The following is a 22,526-nucleotide window of genomic DNA, read 5'->3' on the forward strand; positions in this document are numbered from 1 at the left end:
GTAGTCTCTCTGTTCGTGTTCCTTCTTCTGTTGTTGCACTCACAGACTTACTCTAATTGGACCCCAACTTGCCAAATGCTACCCTAAATTTACAATGGATGACTGGGCATTTGAAATCCTTGAAAATTCACAAATTCGAGTTGCTGATTTTAGTGTATGATGCCTTATTCTGATGTCATAGGTCTCAAGGTGGCTCTCCAATCCTAAATTCTGCTGAAACTTAGGGTTTACTGCACAAATCCTCTTGCTGTCTACGAAATTTGATCGAGATCTGCTCCAAATTTCTGAGAGATGCTAAGAATGACTGAGCACAAGTTGGAGAAGTCAAGAGAATGCCAAAAGAGAAATTTCTGATTTTCACATGGGGAAGTCTGAAATCTGATTGTTGCCTATACTAGACAGCTATTAATGCTGTCAATAGCTACTCATGAGCCCCAAAAATGCAGTCACCAGCCCCAATGTGCTGTTGCCAACTCTTGGGAGGGTTGGAACTGCTGTTGCCTGCTCCCAATTGGTCTTCTTCTGCTCTTGGCTGCCTCAGAAGGTCCTCCAATGACTGCAGATTAGACCAGCCGCATCTCCTTCCTCTCACTTGTAGGCTGAATGAATTGAATCCCTTTCACCAGCCCCCAAAAACGTTTTTTTCAGCCCCAATGTGCTGTTGCCAACTCTTGGGAGGGTTGGAACTGCTGTTTCCTGCTCCCAATTGGTCTTCTTCTGCTCTTGGCTGCCTCAGAAGGTCCTCCAATGACTGCAGATCAGACCAACTGCATCTCCTTCCGCTCATTTGTAGGTTGAATGAATTGAATCCCTCTCATCAGCCCCCAAAAACGTTTTTTTCAGTTTGTATGGGCATTGTTGCCAAGTGGCAGCCTTCTAAACCCATTTTCCAGCATTATCCAACCATTAAATTAGTTTCAGAATTAAACATTGCTAAAAATTAATCTCAGCTCTTTCGACATGCCCAAAATTAAATGTGCCTATCCGTAATTAAATTGGCTAGGCCATTTGCAACCTAGAGTGGTCCCCCAACCTTTGTTGACCCTTAGACTAGCATTAATTAATTAATTAATGCTAGTCCCTAGTGTCACAACTCACCATGGACACTTTGCCAATTTTAACCACCAAAATCCAGTTGGCATAACTTATCGCAACTTTTGCCTTTGACACCCACTGCATCCTTAGGGTCCTTGACCTATTTCCATGAAATAACTGCCATGTGTATCACATGTGCTAAACAACCTTGCACATTTAATTAATAACTCAATCAAATGCCATTAGCAAAATTAAAGCATCTCAAAATTTCATGTCCTTGTGACAGAAAGCCTAGTCCCACATTGTTCGCGTTGCAAACAAAATTTATACAAAACTCGGTTTCAAACCAATTTGATTTGCTTTACAAAGCTTTAGCCTTGGTCATGCATCAATTCCAATGCTTTGTCTTGATCTTTGCACACCCAATTCATTGTCAAATTGAGCAAATTCAGACCTGCACTTCAGATTTGCATTGCTGTCACAACAAACTAGCATGCAATCCATACTCGAAAACAAAGGGCCATTGCTCTGATTTCGGCAATATGCATTCTATTAGGTAGTGCCTTGCATTTCCCTAATTTTCCCCTTCATTTCCCTCGATAGAATGGCTACCAAGTGTTTGACCATGAGCACTGGGTGCACACTTGAACCTCATTCACAACATTGGTTCTCTCTAGCCTTGTTTGTGAGGTGATTGTAAACAAAGAGATGCTGGTTGTGTAGACTCCATTCCTTTTTTTTTGGTTATACTTTCTTTGTGTGCTTGCTTGTTGATCATTTCTACTATTAAAGTTCTGCATCTTTTCTCCTTAACCTTGACTTCGAACCATCCCGCATTGTTAGATCACATTGATGAAACCAATATAGGCCTGCAGGTCTCTTGATAGCATGTTTACTTGTGTTGATCTTAAGGTTTTGTTTTACTGGTGCTGCAGTGATTTCTGAGGACATGGTGAAGGATGGATACCAGGAAATCATAAATATTGACATCTCCACAGTTGTAATCGAAGCAATGCAAAAGAAGTATAAGGATTGTTCTCAGTTGAAATGTATCCACTGCTTGATTTTACCTTCTCTGCAGTTTTCTCTTTTGGCATTACCCTGAGAAAAGACATGTACTTTTTTTGGGGGGAAGCGGGGGGGGGGGGGGGGGGGGGTGTTTGAATTAGTGCTGTACAGGAGTGTAGTTGTGAGAGTACTGCTCATTTTGGAAAAGACTATAAGGAATGACCGCATTTTGCTTTTACTTCTCGAGGTATTTGTGTCACTGATCGTTTGATAAGGTTTACTTGCAGTTTTTTAAGAATGAATTTGAGGACTCACAAAAGTTGACACAATTTTGTGAAAGCCGAAACCTGCATGAATATGTTTGATGACTGCCTGCTATACACAACATAAGCATTGTATATAACATTTTACCTGCTTTTTTATTTTCATGTGTTAATAGGTAGGGATGTGATAATTTTCGGGATTGAATATTAGTTTCAAGGCACATGTTGTGCCAGATTCTGTAATGACATTGATGGTGCAGAGGGACATATAATAGATCAGGTGTTATACTTGATGTTCACAATGAAGATTGGAGTAGTTTGGATGACTGCAGCGTGCAGAAGGAGCTCTCAAGGTTTATACCTTGGCTCAAGGGCAGAATGAGTGAGCGGCATGGTTCTTTTTTTGGGGGGGGGGGGCGCAAGGGGTGTTTTGGGATCCAAAAACAGAAACGCATGAGAAGATAGCAGAAGATAGTAAAACAATGAAGCACTTGATAAAAAGGAGGCTTGAGGGAGTAACACATGAAGTTTTGAGGGCGAATAAGAGGAAGGAAGCTTGAGGAGGATTAAACAAGGTTTTTTGGAAAAACATGGTTGTCTCGATGATGATGTAAAGGCTGATGGATCCTTGATCAAGCGAGAGGGAGCTTGCTTTTTGAAAGGGATGATGAGGATGAAGTGATGGAGGAAGCTGGAAATGCTTCTTTGAAGACTTCAAGAGGGAAGACCTTCAACCAACAAGGGGAGGAGGTTATATTTGGCTGATTCCTATTCCTGCTGTGAAGTATTGACAGATGGAAAGGCAGGGTTGAAGGCTCACCATTCATGATGAGAATGAAGATTGAACACTAAAAGAGTGCTTGAGACACTCTTTGGAGAAGGAGGAGGGGGGGGTATATTCAATGTTGCAAGAAGACTAAATAAAAGTAGATCAATTGGATATAGTTTAACAGATATGAGTAAGTGTTTTGGTCATCTTGTCTATGAGTTCAGGCGTGGATGCAAGACAGGCTCTTAGAAGCCTTGATTTTTAATTATGGAGGGAAGATCCATCCTTGGGATGCTGTTGTTTTGGTTTGAGACTGAGAATGGATGTTTTCTGTGGAAGTTACTTGATCTTATAGTTGAGGATGTGGATGGAATTGAAGTTTTCTGTAGGACCTATTTGAGATTGTTCGTAGATTCACCAGTCTAGTAAAGCTGTATTCTTTGATCTGCTATATCCCCCCAAGGTTATCTGTATCTTTGCATGCAGCTAGATTTGGTTCCTACAGGACTGTCAATGTTTGGTTGCTGTTGGATTTATTGTTTTTTGCATGTATGCTGAGTCATTAAGCTTGGATTATGACTCTTCTGGGTAGAACTTGTACATGAGATATGTTTCTTTAATAAATGCAAAGATTTTCAGGTACTGTATTACTGTTGTTTTCTTGTTTTCTGGTGTTTTGTTGATGGATATTTCCTTCCAAGTGTTAGCAGCAACTCCAAAGGCATCATTGGAGATCCTTAGCACTCTTAGAGGTGTTTTGGAGCATTGTAGCTACTCTGTGCTTTGCTTCTCACAGCATGAAAACATCACGTACATTGTTATTGTTCACTTTTCATACTGAGGTCAGCTTTTGTGTTCCTATCTTTATGTTGTCCGTTGGAATTAGTTTTCCTAGAGGCTAGTCTACAATGCTGTCTTGATGTCTGCTTAACATTGTTCAGCCTGTGTTGCTATTGACTGCAAAGAAAGCAAAGATGAACCTTTTTTTTGGGTTTTTGTTGGGGATGGGAGGTTTTGTTGGAGTGTTGGGATTCATTTCTTCACCCAATACTAGTATAGATTTCTTTGGATGTATCTCTTGTTTGTTCTGTTATTGAGGTGGTGATGATGGGCAGCTGACCCTGCCACTCCCTTTCAAAGAGGGTTTTGCTTAAATACTATTAGATTTAGCAATGGATGTCCGAGATATGTCTTCCTTCACAGATAACGAGTTTGATTCGGTCATTGACAAAGGTATTATCCATTATCTTTGTTCCAAGTTTGTGTCTTAAATGGCTGGAAAAACCATGACATCAATCTCTTGATATTTTAATGACATGCAAATCCTGTACTGAAATTTGTCAAATAATATTATGACTTTATAAACTTCTCCATGTGCAGGCATGCTTGATTCACTTATGGTAAGATACTCTCTCATGTCTGACAGCAGATTTGGAATGTTGCATGCAATGATCTTAAATTCTCCATATTGCATCATCATTTTATGTGGTGTTCAAATGAACCAAATAAATCTATTATAGTCTGAAGCTACTCTCTGTGTTAGTGTGGAACAAGTGCACATCTGAGTGCTGCAAAAATGCTTGAGGAGGTTCGCAGGTGAGTCGCCAACCGCTTAAGCCTCATTGTTGCTTAGAAGTGTGTACAGAACTGATCTTTTTTGTCAATAAACACAGGGTGCTAAAACCTGGGGGAGTTTATATGTTGGTAAGTTTTGCTTTGTTTAGGTCTACGTTTGGTGTTGGCATTTTGTTTACATAATTTATAAATGAACATGCTTTTTACAGTAGTGGAGACATTTGCTGATGATCTGCTGAGGACTGGTTTGATATTGAAATTTCTCTAGTGTTTGTTTATGTCTTTCCTTGATGAAAAGTCAGGAGAATATGAATTGAAATGTAGACTTGATTTTGCAGGTGACATATGGTGACCCTCATGTCCGCATGTCTCATCTGAAGACTCACGATAACAGCTGGACTACAACTCTTCACGTGCTACGTGTGTATTGTTCCTAAATGCACTCATGTACTTGTTTGTTGTTGATTTGATTATCTCCCAAAGTGTTAAATGTAGATGTGCGTTCAGCTTCAAAGAATGGCATTGACCCAATTAGTGTCAACATGATAATAATATTTCTTCTATTTGGTAGAAATTCCTGATGGAAATGCACTTACAATGCTCCTATTTTTGCATCCTTAGGTCCTGGTATAGCATGTAGTTCTTTGCTGGTTAACAACTGTACAAGGTTTGAATATCAAATTAATTGGAGGCGACTTTGGAACTAAAGTTATTGCACTCACAGGAGCATAAACAGCATGCTCTGGTGGGTCAGCATGGTCCCTTATGCAGGATTGCATACTTTGTCCAGCAGCTTCTTCATGCACTTCCATGTTCTGCCGCAAGCTCTTGGCTTGTTGTTCCTGATTGTAGGTCACTAGGCTTTGCAAAGCTTCATGCGCTAGTCTCCTCTCCTCTTCTAGGTTTGCTATGACATCCTTGGGCGTCCTGCCGTGCTGGTCTGTCTGGGCATGTAGGTCGTAATTGGCGATCAACTGCTGGATTTCGGTCAGGAGACCTCCTAGATCGAGCTCCTCATCCCGTCCGTGGTTAGTGCTTGTCTTTGCCATGTCCATGGTCTCTCTTTCCACCAAGTTGTTGATGAGGTTGATTAGATCGGGTAGATCCACTCCTCCAATGGTGACTGTTCCTCCTGGATTCCTTGGTGCAGAGCCCAATGGGATCTATTGACTCAGTATCATATCAATTGGTGACATAGTTTCATTTGGGAGTCCTTAATCACTATCTAGCTTTGGCCACAAGAGCAGAACAATCACAAGAGTAGGAATATCCTGGTTGATTTCATGTGAAGTTGGTCATTGATGAACCCTTTGATCCAAAGACCATGGATATGTGGATCCTTCCCTGCCATTTGAAGACTAACATCTTTTGTCAACTTGCTAGATGTGAGGCAATCAAGTAACTTAGCCTCCAAAACATATTTGAGAGTATGTAAATTGTGGGAATTGGGATTGGTATTAGCCTCTATGTGGTTGCCGAGAGTGTGCAGTAGGCTAAAAGAAACAACATGTGAACAACTTTCAATGACAAAATGAAGGATAGGTTCAGTCTGTTTGATAAAGATGACCATAAAGTAATGTGATTGACAAGGATGGGGCACAAGCTGAGAACTGTTCGGCCACGAAGAGCAGCATGGCATATATCACTTCAGGCTAGATGAGGCATTGAGATTAGGAGAATAGGGGAAAGGAGGTGCAAGTATTCTTTGGAAGAGGCCACAAACTTACGAGATGTGTGAATGAGGCGCAATGATAAATTGTCTACCATTGGGGTCAGGCATAGGAGCACAAAGAGAAGGGAAGCCCATGTGATGACGTGAACTTGCAAAGAGATCTTGTTGTGTGGAAAAGTGCCTTTTCAGGACACAGTGAGAAGCAGTGCATTGATATTTTTCTAGGAGAAGTGATTCTGTCTTAAAAATATGAGATGGAATTAGTCTTCAGAAGCTTTGAGAGCATGTGGGTGTGTTCAATAAAATGTGGTGACTGCACATTGTAGGTAAGAAATTGAAGCCAGTGTGTGGCAATGTTGAGAGCCACCTAAGTCGCTATGGTGCTAGATAGATGATATGCCACTTTTGTAGATTGTAGGTACTCTGGGTGGAATGATGTTTGGCTTTGGGAAGGACAAATGTGGTGAGGTAGGAGGTGCTAAGTTGGCATGTGTGTGAGGTGACTGAGCTGGTGAAAATAATACTGCCAAGATTACAGTGGAGGAGAAGACAATGTGCATTGAGATAATGATGTTACTGGTTGGTAGAAAATTGGCTGGAGGACCAGGTGTTTGAAGGGGCCGATGATTCTGCAGGGTTGAAGGTAATGGAAGGTATGGTCAGCGTCATTGTTCAGGATTTCCATTGAAGAGGCAGGGCCCAGGGGACAATTGTATTGTTCAGCTATGCAAATGTGACTCTTGTTTCTCTGAAAGCAGTTGTTGATGTGAAACTTGATGATTGCAAGGTGGAAGCTCAGATTGCAGCTTCCTCCATAATGGTTTTAATATTTTCCTTCTTGGGAAGGGTTCCTTAGGTTAGTTGCATTCAAAGCTTGCTGATGCACATGTTGCAAGGTGATATTGTTCAGGATTGCAGCCTCTTATGAAACGGCTTCAGTATCCTCCTTTATGGGAAGGATCACTTAGGTTCGTCACATTCAAACCTAACTGATGAACATTGCTACATCCTGGGATATCCAGGATGGGTGACCGCAACATTGCTCACAGCCTTGGGTCATGAGTGACTTGGTGTGAATGCACTAAGGGCACTTTAGGGTTAGGGCAGCTGAGTCCTATAAAGAGGACTCAAGGCCCTTTTGTGAGCATTCATTGTACCCTTGCTACCCTTGGACTCTATGCCCCACTGCAACACTTTGCCTAGTCTGGTTGGCCTTCCACAACCAGACCATTTTTTGTGACTAGAAAGCATGCATAAGAGCAGATTTTTGGCTGTTCCATTGCTATTTAGTAAAGATCCTTTGTTGCAGATCTTGGCAGGCTGATTATTGCTGAACTTTGTTTTCACAGCATGCAAACAAAGTTCAGTATACTAACAGGACAGCCGAAATGGTAGAAACAACATATGAAAAACTGTGGAAAATTAAGTACACCTGAAGATAGGGCTATTCTACTGTTGATGTATTGCAGCGGCACTTCCTATTGGAAAGCTTTAGAAACAAAGTGATATTTTCTGCACATTGTCCTAGTTATACATGAGCTCCTACACCCTTTGATTTGTTCATGAAAAGCAACGTCACTGGTCACCTGTGTGACTAAATGTTGTTATTTTGTGTTTCTGATTGTTAATTGCTGTAAGCTATGTGAAGTTTCTCATCAGAATGTGCTGTGTTTGATGGAAACTAAGCAACATGAAAGAAGGTGCATTCATGTTTGTACTTGTTGCTGGCTTGTGGAACAGAGGCTGATTGAATTCATTATTTTTCTTTTCTTGTTCTTGAGTTTGCCGCAGCCAAGCCCGGCTCTAAAAGAGCACTGGAACGGTGCACATGGGAGGTGACTGAACCAGTACCACTAAAAGAAGATGACAGTTTGGGCTTGGGTTTTTCCGGAGATGATCCAGATCTGCATTATGTCTATGTTTGCACAAAGGTGAGTGAACAATGCACGCCATCAGTTTTGCTGCAGGAGTTATTGCTTATAGATATGAATTCTGGTTTGTTTTGAAATGAGGTAGAAGAGAGCCACGTAAAGATTAAGAGCCATATGGGCAAACTTGTACAAACAAGGACTCTACTGAAAAAAATGGCCATTCAATCTGGGTCTTTGATATTGAAAAGTGTATACTCTGAATGTGTGTGTGTAAACAAACCTAATAGTTGGTTCTGTCACAAATAGTTTTCTAAGTTTGATCACTATCAAAATCTGTTTTTTATTATCCTTATGGCAGACTGGCAAGGGCCATTAATCACCTGTCTGGTTGGTCCCTAGCTATACCATCATGCAGCTGTGTACATTCATCCATCTCTCTATCTTGGCATCAATGTTGTCTATGTGCTGTAAGAATTTTACCCATTCCCTTGATTTTGTTTTGGGGTTCATATATATGATCTATTATGATGCCGATGCTTGAGACACCATCTAAAGGCTTTTTACTGTGGGCTTGGCTGTCAACTTCCTAAACATATTTTATCTTCTATACTTAGGATACAGTGCTTATTATGCACTATATAAAATGCTCACATATGTTGCGATTCTTTAGACACCATCTAAAGGCTTTTTACTGCGGGCTAGGCTGTCAACTTACCATACATATTTTATCTTCTATACTTTGCAGTAACTTGTCAGCTTTTTACTGTGGGCTAGGCTGTCAACTTCCCATACGTATTTTACTGTGAATTGAGATATTCATATGTAGATATTCTTGGTGATTTGGAATGCTTTGCAGTAACTTGAAGCCAAATCAAACCACTTGCTGGTGCGCATTGTGTAGTAATAGTTTTTCTATATGGTGCAATAAGTCAACTACAGAATGTATTTTCACTCCTTTGAGTCTTGAAGCAATTAATGGTTTCAGCATAAATGTGCTATATCTCAGAGCCAAGTTCTCATTATGATTATAAGAAATCTTGATTTGTGGAAGGTAACCCTGCCTTTGATTCATTCTGGTGGTTCGACTCTCTTTTGGTGGCTATTTACTTTTGCTTTAACTTGTGAAAGGCAGTTTACCGAAAAAGGCTAGTGAACTTAGGCTTGCTATCATTAGTGATTTCATTGGGCAAACCATACAATTTGTGTAAGTGTTTGACAATGAGATCAGTCAAATCATGGCTTTTCATGGCCATCTTTGCAATCAGTCCATGATGATCTAGATTGCATCATGGCCTCCATTCATGCTGGGGAATCCTTCCAGAAAGTGCATGGAAAATTGAGTCCATTTTTTACCCCAAATTCGTAAGGGATGTTATAACAACCCTACTTGTTTGTGTCATTCAACTTTATTAAGTTGGCACTCGGCAACACTTAATTTTCCTCAAAGGTATTCATGTGCAGCCAATAGAAGTACGAGTTGAGCAAGGCCAAACTTCAAATTTCACCATCTCTCTTGATAGCAAGCTTTTGGGCATTTGGACTCCCTTACTCTCTATGCTTTTTGACTACAAGGTCCATCTTACACTAGTTGCCGAAACCTACTGAATTGATGGCTTGTTTGCCATGGCCGTTTACAAAAGGTAATTGTAATTGAGATTCTTTAAAATGATAAAGCATTGATCTCGAAGATTCCACTAAGAGCATTGACATCTTTGTTAGTGGCACCGTTATGGTAGGATATTGAAAAATCAAATTGTCGTATGAGTTCTAGCTACCTTGCCTTACAGCTTGAAGGTTGAGCTGATTGCATAGAAATTTTGGTGAGTGGTGGTGTCCAAATTACGAATCGATCAAACAAATGGTACTCTTTATATCTCCCTCTCCTTCAGTTGCCACAATTTCCCCAAAACTATCTAAGAAGTATATGGGCTTGACAAGGTGGTCAGAGCTAAAAATTCTACATCATATGAAAGCAAGGCCTCTCCATGTGGTTTAGGACAAATGAGGGAAAGAAGGAAAGATGGAAGTGCACCTACCATTCCATAACATGAAAAACACACTATGATAATCCTGCGTAAAAAGAGGAAAAAACAGTTTTAGTTTCTGCCAGGTCGACTCTCTCCCTGACGCTGCTCCTAGTGCTTGCCAAGGGAGTGTATGATGGAAGACCAAAGATGCGATGGGGTTTTCTACACTGAAGGGCTCTCCCCACTGAAGACTACCTGGCAGCAAGCCTTCCAAATGTGCCACCTCATGTGGCTTCCATTGAGCTCCTAGACTTCCAACCATGAGGCCAACGGCTGAAGCACCTAATAGTTGGGTAGGGCTTCTAGGCCTAGCACTGCATGTGAACCATTGTCAATGTTAAATATCATGTAGATGTCGATTGTGGCTACTAGACTGTTAGTAGCATGCCCTATGGGTAATGCACTTGAGGCTAGGATCTACATGACTGAGAATCTTGCAGGTCCCTTTTCACACCAAATGGGCTGCCTCACATGGCCGTGGACAGCAGACTGTTCTATGGCAGATCTGCAGGCTGTAACTTGGGGGCATACTGTTTATGATTTAGGGGTTGTTTCATTAGACTGCCTGCCCAATTGGACACCACCATGGACATGAGGTCATTGTGTGACCCCTTGTGCAACCAACCTAGACATGTGGCCTTTAGGGTGACTGAAACCGGCCTGTAGATCTGATCTATAGGGCAATGAACATAAACTTGCAGCACACACTATTCAACTCAGCAAATAAAATAAATGACAAAAAGAACCTAGGAGCTAGAGCACTCTTGCACAACAGACAACTCCAAATTGGCCCTCAACATGAGCACCTCGAACTCCTATGGCAACAACTGTGCTTGTCTCGGGAAAGTGTGACGGGCGGCAAGGGAAAATGAGCTGGTGGCTGTGTGGGAGGGGGAACACTGCTTTGAGGAGGATGTGGGCGTGTGTGGCTCATCTCCACCTGTGGGAGGAGGGGGGGTGGGTCTGGGAGGGATATCCTGAAACGGGTGTGGATTAGGGGGGGTGCTTGGCAGGGGGGGTGGTGGGGGGGAAGAGGGGGGTCGGGGGATGGAGGGATGGTCGGAGGTATGTGTTGGGTGTGGGGGGGTGTTGGTGGCCCTTGAAGGGGGGGCTATGGACCAGAGTCAGTGGGGGGGGCATGGGAAACGGGGGAGAAGGGGTGTGGGGGGTCTATGGGATCTCAAGTAAGGTAGCCTATGGTGTAGGTGATGGATGTGGGGGATTGCGGTCTTGTCGGGTGGGGCGGGTTGCGGAGTGCTTTGTCGAAGGGGCATCTCTCGCCCTCCTGCCCCCTGTTGTCGAGGCTGGGTTTGAGGGGTTGTCTATGGCCCCCCCTGCCGTCTCCCTCTCTGTCGTCTTTGGACCCGTGTGAAGCCGTCAGCGTCCACCTGTGGGCCTATTGACGGAGCTGCCTTGGCCCCAAAACGCTTACAATCTGTTGCTTGATGCCCAAAGTCATGGTAGGGCATGCACTGCCCTGGTTGCCCAGTCACAATGACCTGTTGCCTAAAGGAGTGACCTCCAGCCTCAATCTCCAGGAACTTTGGTATGCTTTTTGTGTCTTTCATGGCCACTCGTACCTTTGGGACTCTTGCAGCTGTCACTGCATCTGCGAAGGAAGCAGGAAAAACTATGCCAAAGAGCCGACCAAAGTCCTCCACTAATTGGCGGTACTCTACTGCTAGTCCAGGGAAAAGTAGGGTGACTGGGTGTTTGAGAAAACTATTGTGGAGTGCAAAAGACTCCACTGTGAAGCCGCTATACCAGGGAACCATGTAGATGACCCCCTTCGTGGAGGCATAGGGCGAGCTCTCCACTAACTCATGGGCTGCGTCCGCAGAGGTGAGTCGAACCATGAAGATCTCTCAGCCCATGAGGATTGCCTCCCTGATCTGTGCTGTGCCAATGCACAGTGTGGAGTGGAGCCAATCCCGCAATTGGGCCCTCGATGGGGAGTGTTCAACGACCTGACCAAAGATCGCTGTTTCTTTCAACTCCAACTTTGTGGCCCGGACGGCGAAGAGCTGTTCCTTAGAAAGGATGATGCGCAAGGTGTTTGAGTGGGGGGCACTCGTGGAGTGCACTGGTGTCTGACCAGAGGTTTCCATTGTGCGTCCCTGCTGAGGACCTACCACTCACTCTGTTGCTCTGTTGGAGGTGGGGGGGATGTTGCTGCAGGGGAAGGGAGCAAGAGGAGGGGAGGAGGGGGGGGGTGGGGGATGCTTGTTTACACGGTGGGGGGGGGGGGGGGGGAAGTGTTGGACACCGCCGTAGTCCAATTCGCATCTATTTGTCCGTCCTGATGGTGTGTAGTATTAGTTAAGCACCACTTAGTTTTTCCTTTTTCAGCCTATGATAGGAAGGCCGAGGGATCAGGCCAATAGGCGGAAGAAGAGGGGCGGTTTAGGTGGGGGGGAAGAGCTGGCGGAAGGTGGGAAAGCAGGCGGGCATGGGTGAGGCAGAGACAATGTTGGGGGGGGGGGGGGGGCACGCCAAGGAGCAACACTCCCCATGGAGGGGGAGTCGATGGGGGGAGTAGGCGGAGTAGAGGTGGGGGAGGAGGCAGCGGGCAGTCAGTGCGGGGGAGGAAGCGGGGGAGTAGACGGGGTAGAGGCGGGGGGAGTAGACGGAGTAGAGGCGGGGGAGGAGGCGGCGGGTAGTTAGTGCGGGGGAGGAAGCGGGGGAGTAGATGGGGTAGAGGTAGGGGGGAAGGCGGCGGCCAGTCAGTACGGGGGAGTAGACGGGGGGGAGGGGAGGGCAGGAACGATGGCGGGCGGAGCAGCAGCAGCATACGCGATGGCAGGAGCATTGTATGAGTCACCGTGCTTGTAGATTCTTGGTGGGGAGAGAGGGAGCTTGTGGAGTGTGGAGTGTGCTACTGGTCAACATTGACATATCCTTCAATTGAATTTGCAATATGCAATGATTGCTTCTCAGTAGAGGACAATGAGTCGTTATCACCTGCATCTCGTTCCTTGTGAGACATCTTTGCTGAATTTCCAGAATTTCATTGTTGTGCACTGAATTACCGCAAGCCAAAACTTGTGCACACCTTAAGACAACTTGAGCTCACCCCCTTAGGAAATATGGTGATTTCTTTGTGATAGAATCATAAAATTGGCTTGGAGATCTGACTTGCAGGGCAATGAACATAAACTTACAGCACATGCACTATTCAATTCAGCAAAGAAAATAAATGACACAAAGAACCCGAGACCTAGAGCACTCTTGCCTAGTAGACGACACCAAATTGGCCTTTAAGGTAAGTGTCCCTTGTGGTATCTGTTTAATATTGAAGATAAGCCTTTACATGAACCACTTGTGACTCACCCATGCGATCAACGCAGCTGTCATAGACCATCACTCTTTTTTGCTAATGATTCCTCATGCTCCTCACTCTTCAATGGACTAGATTTGCTCCTCTTTGGATGAATTGATAGGGTACCATCGTGGGGTTTGTGATCCTCTATGCCCACTATGTGGCTTCTTTAACACATAGCCTATGATGCAGGTGTCTATCCTTGATATCGAGGGATATAACACTATCTTTCTCGCTTAACAACTGATTCTAATCTGTATACTGATGAAAGAAAATACTTAAAATGACATGGCACCCGCTTCAATTTTAGTGCAATGGATGTCACTTGATCATTCGTAATTGAATGACACTCTTACTCAAGTTTATGCATACTAGTTATCATACTGCAAGGTGTTTTTGGGTTAGCCTTTAGCCTCTTTTGGTATCGGTCTCTCCTCTTCAGTATACACTTCTTTTTGTTTGAAGTTTGGGCATACTCATTCGTTTAAGAGAATAAGGTATCCGATTAATATTATTACTTACGGCCCTCAAGCTCCTTGTCGTCATGCACGCCTGCTCTCCTGCCCTCGACTGATCCCCTCACGGACATGCTGCTGACAGCAACCGTCGCGGTTGGACCAGCCGTCGATTGTGGCCGTCTTGCCTATGGACCATCAGTCGCATGTGGACCAGCTGTCGACTGTGGCCGTCCCGTCCCACCTGTGGCCGTAGCTGGTGTCAGTCGCCCCCTTACCTGCCGCTGTCACCCCAGCCCTCAGCCCGCCTATCCACCTGCACACAACGCGTCTCGCCCTGTCTACGTTTAAGCCTGTGGCCGTAGCCTGCCCCCCCACCTTGCGCATCCGACCACCTCTCCACCCCTCGATCCTCCCCCACCCCACCTTCACCCCCGCCGACCTCCCCACTCCCCCCTCTCCCGACATAGCCACCAGTTCATCTGCTCATGCTGCCCGTCACATCTTCCCAAGACAGGCGCAGTTGCTACCACATGAGTTTTTTCGCAATGGGCTGTGGTCTTACTTGAGTGTTGCGGAGCGTGGAGAGTTCCCACTATCCCTGGAAGTGGGAATCTTCATGGTACACAAGTCAAGGAGCGGCAAGGTCCATCTACTAGCACCACCGGATGGACCAAACTACACCTTCCTTCAGACCTGTCACATAGGAGACTGGATGATGACTCAAATAGAGAAGGAGGTGAAGAGCCAGGTGGCAGACCACATTCCGAGTGGATGGGAGAAGGTGGATTGATACTTTTTTCCTAGCAGTGACCAAGTTGCATGATCGACATCAAGTGGTGGGTTGGGGCCGAGGTCCCACATCTGAGCATTATCTTTCGAGCCCCCTCGTAGTGGAGAGCTCCGATGAATGTGATCGAGTGGCCCTTGGCACAAGCGGCCTGTTTCTATTAGTGCATAGAGTCCCACCTCTCAGCTTGGCTGATAGATGCCCTGGTGGTACCACGAGGCGCATCCATCGCTCCCATGGTCCCCGTCCGAGGGCTACCATGGGGGAATGGAGCTCACCGTCCAGGCCGGCAGCAAAGCATATCCACATGCCTCATAGTCAATCCTCTTCGTCAGCAGCTTCCACACCGAATAGATGCCTGTTTGATCAGTCACAGGTTTCCCCATGAGCTTATATCTTGGATCTTGGAATATGAATAGCCTCCACTATAGTGGAGCACGTGGTTCTAGGAAGTTGATTGTTCGGCAGGAGCTGCAGCCTGCCCTTGCCGGATGGATCGACATCCTATTGTTACAAGAGCACAAGCTTACCCCCACCCAGGCCTAGCGGGTAGGGAAGGTACTCCCGGGCAGTTCACATACTTACTGGGAGCACTCCATAGGTGCCCACGACAAGAGTGGAGGTGTGTGCACCTCAATTGGCCCAAGTCTCACCGCCTGTGTATGGGACCATGGGACGATTGTGGGAGGGAGGGTTCTATGGATCAGATTGGATATTGGGGACTTGTGCCTTGGAGTTCTCAATGTCTATGCTTATACGGAGGTCAGGGCACACAACAGGTTTTGGGTGGAGATTGCAGCAGGACTCCCAGAGGTAGCCTCTTGGATTGTTGAAGGGGACTTCAACAACCTGGAGGCCTTAGAGGACTAGCAGGGCAGAGGCAGAAATTGCCAGGGCATGGATGGCGAGGAGCAGGAGGCTTGGGAGGTCTTCCTACTGGCAGTAGGAGCACGCGACGCTTAGAGAGACGCAGCTTTCCACAGGAGGGAGAGGTCGCTGGACTTCTCGTGGGGAGACAGGCGGCTAGGCGGAGTCTTGTTGGAGCGGTTGGACAGATTCTATGTGGGAGAGTGGGGTTGCTCTGAAGGAGACCAGATAGGGCAGTTGGTTGGCACTGCTTTGTCCGATCACTGCCCGATTCTCCTAACACTTGATCCCCCACCCTCTTCCCTAGACACGATCTTGTTGGATCCCTGACTCGATCTACAGGAGGGAGGAGGTAAAGAGATAGATTGAGCAGATTTGGACTAGGGAGTGGGGATTGCAGAGGAGGTTGCAGAGGTCCTAGCGGAGTTGAGTAGTATCTGCTAGGAGGCAGCCCTACAAACCAGGTAGTAGAGTTGGGAGGAGTGAGCTCTTTGGTGGGACTTAGCAGCCATGCACTAGGGGATCCCATCCTCCACGCATAGGAGGTGCGTGCACGAGCAGCCATCATTGGCCTAGAGGACAGGCGCTCGGAGTTTTCATTCTGCACCTCAACAGCCTTGTGGGCACGGAAGGGGGACATGATGCATAGGGAGTTTTTCCAGATACATCAGCCCCGCACCTCAGGAGAGCAGATACGCGGCCTTCAAGATCAATATGGGAGGATTCGCTCTAGCCCAGCTAAGGTGATGGAGAATGCCACCGACTACTACAGATGCCTTTTCTAGCAGGAGACAGCCTCAGCCAGAGGACAACGATGCAGATAGCAGTGTTGGGATCACATCTCGTCCCTCGTCATAGAGGGGATGGGACGTTCCCTGTTAGCCCCCTTCACAGAGAAGGAATTAGAGGAGGCTTTCCACACACACGATGGGAAGAAATGCTTGGGAGAGGATAGCCTCTCTAAGGCCTTCTTTACCACCTATTGGGAGGTAGTGAAGGACCCCTTACTGCTGGCTTTCCAGGAGATTTTCAGCTCAGGATGGATACCAGGGAGTCTATTGGTAGGTCTTATTAGTCTCCTCCCCAAAGGGGGAGACCGTTTGGAGCTATTCCAATGGAGACCGATCACCTTGCTGTCAGTAGCCTAAAAGGCACCGGCAAAGTTGATTGGTAGGCGACTCCACCCCGTGCTTCCAGATATCATTCATGACACAGAGACATGCTTTGTCCAAGATAGAAGTATCCTTGATAATTTCTTTACCTTCTTTGAGGTGACAGAGTGGGCCTAGCACAGTGGTTAGGGATTGGCTATACTACTCTTGGACTTTGAGAAAGCCTATGAGAAGGGGGACTGGGACTTCTTGGAGGGCACCATGGGGAGGTTGGGCTCCCCCTAGGCATGGATCCATGGGGTCTTTGCACTTTACAGATCGGCTACCAATAGGGTTCTCATTGGTGGCAAGCGAGGAGAGGAGTTTCGGTTGGAGAGATTGGTAAGGCAGGGTTTCCCACTAGCCCCATATCTGTTCCTACTCTTTGCAGAGGCGGTCTTACTTCCTCAGATTACGTGTGAGCGGGTTACGTGGCCTCCGACTTCCGGTGAGAGGGAAGACGGAGCTGTTAGACTCAGAGTATGTAGATGATACAACACTTTACATAGAGGATGATGAGCTGATGCTAGAGAGATTGAGATTAGCTCTCAAGGTGTTCTGCACTGCAGCGGGAGCGAAAATTAACTGGCGAAAGTCAATTGGTTTCCTTACAAACTCGGACTCTAGTACAGAGTGGGGAGTCCACTTCGGATTTAGATGGGTGTGCAGAGGGCAAACCGTCCGTTACTTAGGGTTCCAGGTGGGACTCGACATCACTCTCGCCCAGTAGTTTCTTTCAGTCCTGGACTCTTTCGGAGAAGCTGACCTACTGGAGTACTGCTCACCTTTCCTTAGCGGGCCGAGCCCTACTGGTCAACCAGGTCCTCCTAGCGACAGCTTGGTACATCGCCTCATGTTGGTGCTTCTCCTCGTCTTGTGTGTCCTAGCTTCGCCTCCTAGTGCGGAACTTCCTCTGGGCCGGGTCAAACGGTCCAGGGACTCGGGCTAAGGTGGTGTGGGCGACCATCATGCGCCACCGGTCAGAGGGAGGGCGAGTATGGCCCTTTTGGGCAAGCTAGTAATCTGCGGTCTCACACCAGGAGGGAAAACGTGGAAGGTCCTACTGCAGGAGGGTCTCCAGGAGTATTGACTGAGGCTTGGTGGGGATTGGAGACCGTTCTTGAGATGGATCTTCATGACGGCCCAGATCACGCCCCCCAGATCCCCCTTCCTTCGCAGCTTGCTTCGTGTGTAGTAGGGCCTCCGTAAGGCCCTAATTCAGAGCCCCCCAGGCTGCCAGGAGGAGATAGACTGCCAGTTGGCGATCTGAAATCCCCAGCTCAAAGATCAGGAAGGGGAATACATTGGCGAGCGCCCCCGCATCTAGTGGGCTGGCTGGGAGGCCGGCCTGGCTCTCACCATTAGGATTTGGAGGGAGGTGTACAGGATGGCGGATGTGGAGGTGTTGCAGTAGGCAGCAGGCTGCTAGAGAGGAGTTGAGTTGAGGAGGAGGGAGATTGACGCTCTAATAACAAGGCATAGTGCTGTTGCTACATGTTTTCTAGTAACCAAGCATACTCTCGTTATTGCATGTATTGTCCATACATGTTTCCAAGTAACCAAGCACATTGCTATTACTCCATGTTCACGCAATGTACATTTTGCCAAGATGGTAGTTACTACACTGGTTTATAATCAATTACAACTATACATATCTATGGCTATCGAAGTGATACTTACTGTGCTAGTCAATAACCAAGAAGAGCTGTAGAAAACATGTGTCTCTCACATAAGTCTCAAAGCTTAGTGTCTATTAAGACAGAAGGATGCAACAAACTCAATAGCTTCATTTAGGTTATGCAAATTCCTTACAAAAGCAGCCATCTCTTGTATCAAAGTTGGCAAAAGAAAGTCTTAACTGCTTTCTTAGTAGCATTAGTACATTGATGCTTTGTAATTGTAGATCAAAATATATTTTAACACCAAAGAAGATCCTACATTTTAAAGAATCCATATCATTCAATTGCCAAACTCAACATAGCATATGCTTTTCTTGCTAGAGGTCCAAATACACCAAGCTGCCACAACGAGAGATTCACCCACTCCCATATCAGCTATGTATCATCCTCAAAGTTTACACCTATGATTAACAGATCGGGTGTACAAAAATAGCCAACCAACATATGCAAAAGGCCTCAATACAAGTCCATGACTGAAGCCTTCAAGATCATGAACACACAGGCTCTGGCAAGGTATAACTTATTGCACAATAATCTATCATGTGGTCATCTCAAAGCCATACTTTGTGTGAACATGCATTTGCAAACAATGGAAATAGAAACAATATCTTCAAGAGCATTCTAAAAAGCATAGAAATGGTCCATGAGAAAATATTTAAGAAACCTCATATTGCAAGTGTAAATATCACAGTGACTTACATCTCTTGCTTGTTCTTCACGAACCAAAGAGAGAACTATGCATGAATCCACATGCCACCCTCTAATGCTTTCACAAACACTATGCTCAACTAGATGCCTCAGTCATCTATAGCAGCTGTTTATAAGACTTATACCCATAGCCATGGCTGCTTTAGAAGACTTATGTCCCATAGCCATCCCTAGAGATCCATGTTGTTTCACAAGACCTATAGTCATGGCCATCCCAAGAGTCCCACACGAGTGACACATCTTAAGCATAAAAGCATTCCATTCAAGGTAAACAAACATATATTTAGTGCCTTGCACTTTGCAAATCAAGCAAAATACACTAACATGTAACACAAAATGGCTGGAAGCAACATGTGCACTGATGTTGCCATGCACTTGTCCTTAACTGTAGTCCAAATCACAATTGCCCAAAAAGTATGATACTTGTGCCATGGTAAGCATCCATACACAATTTTATAAAAACGTATATCGTGTCTAGAACACTGATCATAGTAGGTCCCAAAGCAGATGTATTGTTAACATCCAATACCTCGGATGTCTATAAAGCACCAAGAAACCACTAGATATTTGAGTGTATTTGACCAGGAGGAATAAAAGTACTAACCTCCTCTTGAGCATCGGGCAATGCTCCAAATTTGTGCTTTGTTGAGCCTAATGGAGCTACAACCAAGGTTGGTTCCAATTGAAATGCCTTAAGGTAAAGCTACAACAATTGAGGTGAATTTGCTAAGTCACCCTCTTCCATCCACTTAGCATCCAATGGTGCATAGTTTTTGAAATTCACGAGATAATGACAGGAAACTTTACCTTTAACCTTGTAATCTTTAGCATTTTCCCTAGGCGTTAGATTGTCATAAACTAGTGGCTGCAAAGATGGATGCATAAGAGATACCACTCTTGCATTTGCATCAGCCACACCTATGCTTGGGTTATTAAGACTAGCCCCTAAACTTTGCATGCCATATTGTCCTCTAGGGCCTCCCACATGTCCATACAAGCTTGATTGGCTGCATGCTGATAGTTCCATACATGCCTTGTTGCATTCTTGGTTGTGCACCATCAAAAACATTGCCCTGTAATTGCTACAAACTAGGCTGTAAACCAGCAACATAAGTTCCTTCTAAACTAGGAGCACTTGATGCATTGCCATTCATGGCTTGGAACATTGAACCACATCTGAAATAACATTGATGTGCAGATGGTTGCTATATAGTTGGATGCCCAAATGCATGTTGAAAGTTATTGCCTTGTGCATGCATACTAGCACCACACCCATGTACAGACTGTTGAACTGGAGCCCTGTGTGCATTGGGCTGCTGCCTATTAAATGGCATAGACTGAGGCTGCTGCCCATGTGCTCTTCTATCATATCTAGAATGCGAATCCCCCTTCTCGTGCTTTGAAAATTTGAGGTCGAGGCATTACATCACAAAGTTGTGGGTGTTGAGCAACCTGTACCAATGCATTGACTGCATTCGTTAATTGCACTCTAAGCATTGCATTTGCGTCATCTTCCTTTAGTGACTCAAAAGTTCCACTAGAGGGAGAGACGTTCACTTGTGTAGTATCAGCTCCATTAGTGTGCTACTGTTCAACATTGACATATCCTTCAATTGAATTTGCAATATGCAATGATTGCTCCTCAGTAGAGGACAATGAGTCATTATCACATGCATCTCGTTCCCTGTGAGACATCTTTGCTGAATTTCCAGAAATTCATTGCTGTGCACTGAATTACCGCAAGCCAAAACTTGTGCACACCTCAAGATAACTTGAGCTCACCCCCTTAGGAAAGATGGTGATTTCTTTGTGATAGAATCATAAAATTGGCTTGTAGATCTGACCTGCAGGGCAATGAACATAAACTTACAGCACATGCACTATTCAATTCAGCAAAGAAAATAAATGACACAAAGAACCTGAGAGCTAGAGCGCTCTTGCGTAGTAGACGACACTGAATTGGCCTTTATGGTGAGTGTCCCTTATGGTATCTCTTTAATATTGAAGATAAGCCTTTACATGAACCGCTTGTGACTCACCCATGCGATCAACTTAGCTGTCATAGACCATCATTCTTTTTTGCTAATGATTCCTCATGTTCCTCACTCTTCAATGGACTAGATTTGCTCCTCTTTGGACGAATTGATAGGGTACCATCATGGGGTCTGTGATCCTCTATGCCCACTATGTGGCTTCTTTAGCACATAGCCTATGATGTGGGTGTCTATCCTTGATATCCAGGGATATAACACTATCTTTTTCGCTTAACAACTGATTCTAATCTGTATACTGATGAAAGAAAATACTTAAAATGACCTGGCACCCGCAACTCATTATCTCTTGTACGTTATTCACACAGAGCTTGCTTCAATTTTAGTGCAATGGATGTCACTTGATCATTCGTAATTGAGTGACACTCTTACTCAAGTTTATGCATACTAGTTATCATACTGCAAGGTGTTTTTGGGTTAGCCTTTAGCCTCTTTTGGTGTCGGTCTCTCCTCTTCAGTATACACTTCTTTTTGTTTGAAGTTTGGGCATACTCATTCTTTTAAGAGAATAAGGTATCCGATTAATGCTATTACTTTCTTTTGCTTACAGGCTCATGATGTGGTGAAAGGCTCTTCAAAGGGAACAAAGCATGGCAAAGGAAAGTGATGCTGGTAGTTTCTATTGATCTGTGGACTTGTTTGTTTATCAATCAGAGTTGTTGGAAATATTACAAGCATGCCTCCAATTGAATGCTTCTCTTTGTTCATGTGTTGATAACACAGCTTTAGACGGTTGACTATTAGAAAATCTGTGGGATGATTCCACAGTATTGATGTCAAAGATATTAACTTTTATCATTTCACTGGAGCTCTATAACTGCCGAGTTGTTACTTTTGGGGTCAAAAAGGAAGACTCCTTTCTTGTCTGGAGGAAACAACCCAGTAGAGACTCGGCTTTGAGTTGCTGTATTACCATCAATGACATAGAAAGATGTCTCACTTTGAGAAGACGTCTGACTGATATTGGACGAATTACCTGAATTGTTGAGATTTTGTGGTAATCAACATTTCTTGACTAAAACTTGTATGGTTTGGCAAGTAGTGCGAGATGAAAAAAATGTAGTGTCTTTGAAACTGCAGTATGTTCTTGTTTCTAAGATGGTACTGCTATATGGGCTAGTTTTGCAACAATCATCGTGAAAGGATGCAGCTGAAATGTTAAGAAAGAAGGGGGATCTTCTAGGATCAGTGAAATTCCAGAAGAGACTTCCAGGATGAGGTATTTGTAGTGGTCTGTGTCAAATGCACAGGCTTGCCTGGTTATCTTTGATTGTGAGAGCCCTTTA

The 22,526-nt window shown here is 45.0% G+C and overlaps 1 protein-coding gene across 5 annotated transcripts in view; it reads left to right on the plus strand.

Moving 5' to 3' along the window:
- The window catches only part of LOC148018058 (uncharacterized), a 54,942-nt gene that overhangs the window by 31,280 nt on the left and 1,136 nt on the right, over window positions 1-22,526 (plus strand). For 2 of the 5 annotated variants that reach the window (XM_087661665.1, XM_087661664.1), the window contains exons 2-9: window positions 1,971-2,084; window positions 4,240-4,308; window positions 4,456-4,475; window positions 4,619-4,671; window positions 4,749-4,779; window positions 4,989-5,070; window positions 8,114-8,253; window positions 21,791-21,852. In XM_087661665.1, coding sequence (XP_087517791.1) covers window positions 1,971-2,084; window positions 4,240-4,308; window positions 4,456-4,475; window positions 4,619-4,671; window positions 4,749-4,779; window positions 4,989-5,070; window positions 8,114-8,253; window positions 21,791-21,847 — 566 coding nt within the window. In that variant the 3' untranslated portion in view covers window positions 21,848-21,852. Of the gene's footprint in view, window positions 1-1,970; window positions 2,085-4,239; window positions 4,309-4,455; window positions 4,476-4,618; window positions 4,672-4,748; window positions 4,780-4,988; window positions 5,071-8,113; window positions 8,254-8,551; window positions 8,661-21,790; window positions 22,311-22,526 lie in introns of those variants that run through there. The other 3 variants (XR_015687675.1, XM_087661663.1, XM_087661666.1) reach the window with 3 other exon arrangements.

Source organism: Lygodium microphyllum, chromosome 21 (assembly GCF_053477565.2).
Source record: "Lygodium microphyllum isolate KBCC chromosome 21, Lygodium_microphyllum_v1.1.10, whole genome shotgun sequence".
NCBI lineage: Eukaryota > Viridiplantae > Streptophyta > Polypodiopsida > Schizaeales > Lygodiaceae > Lygodium > Lygodium microphyllum.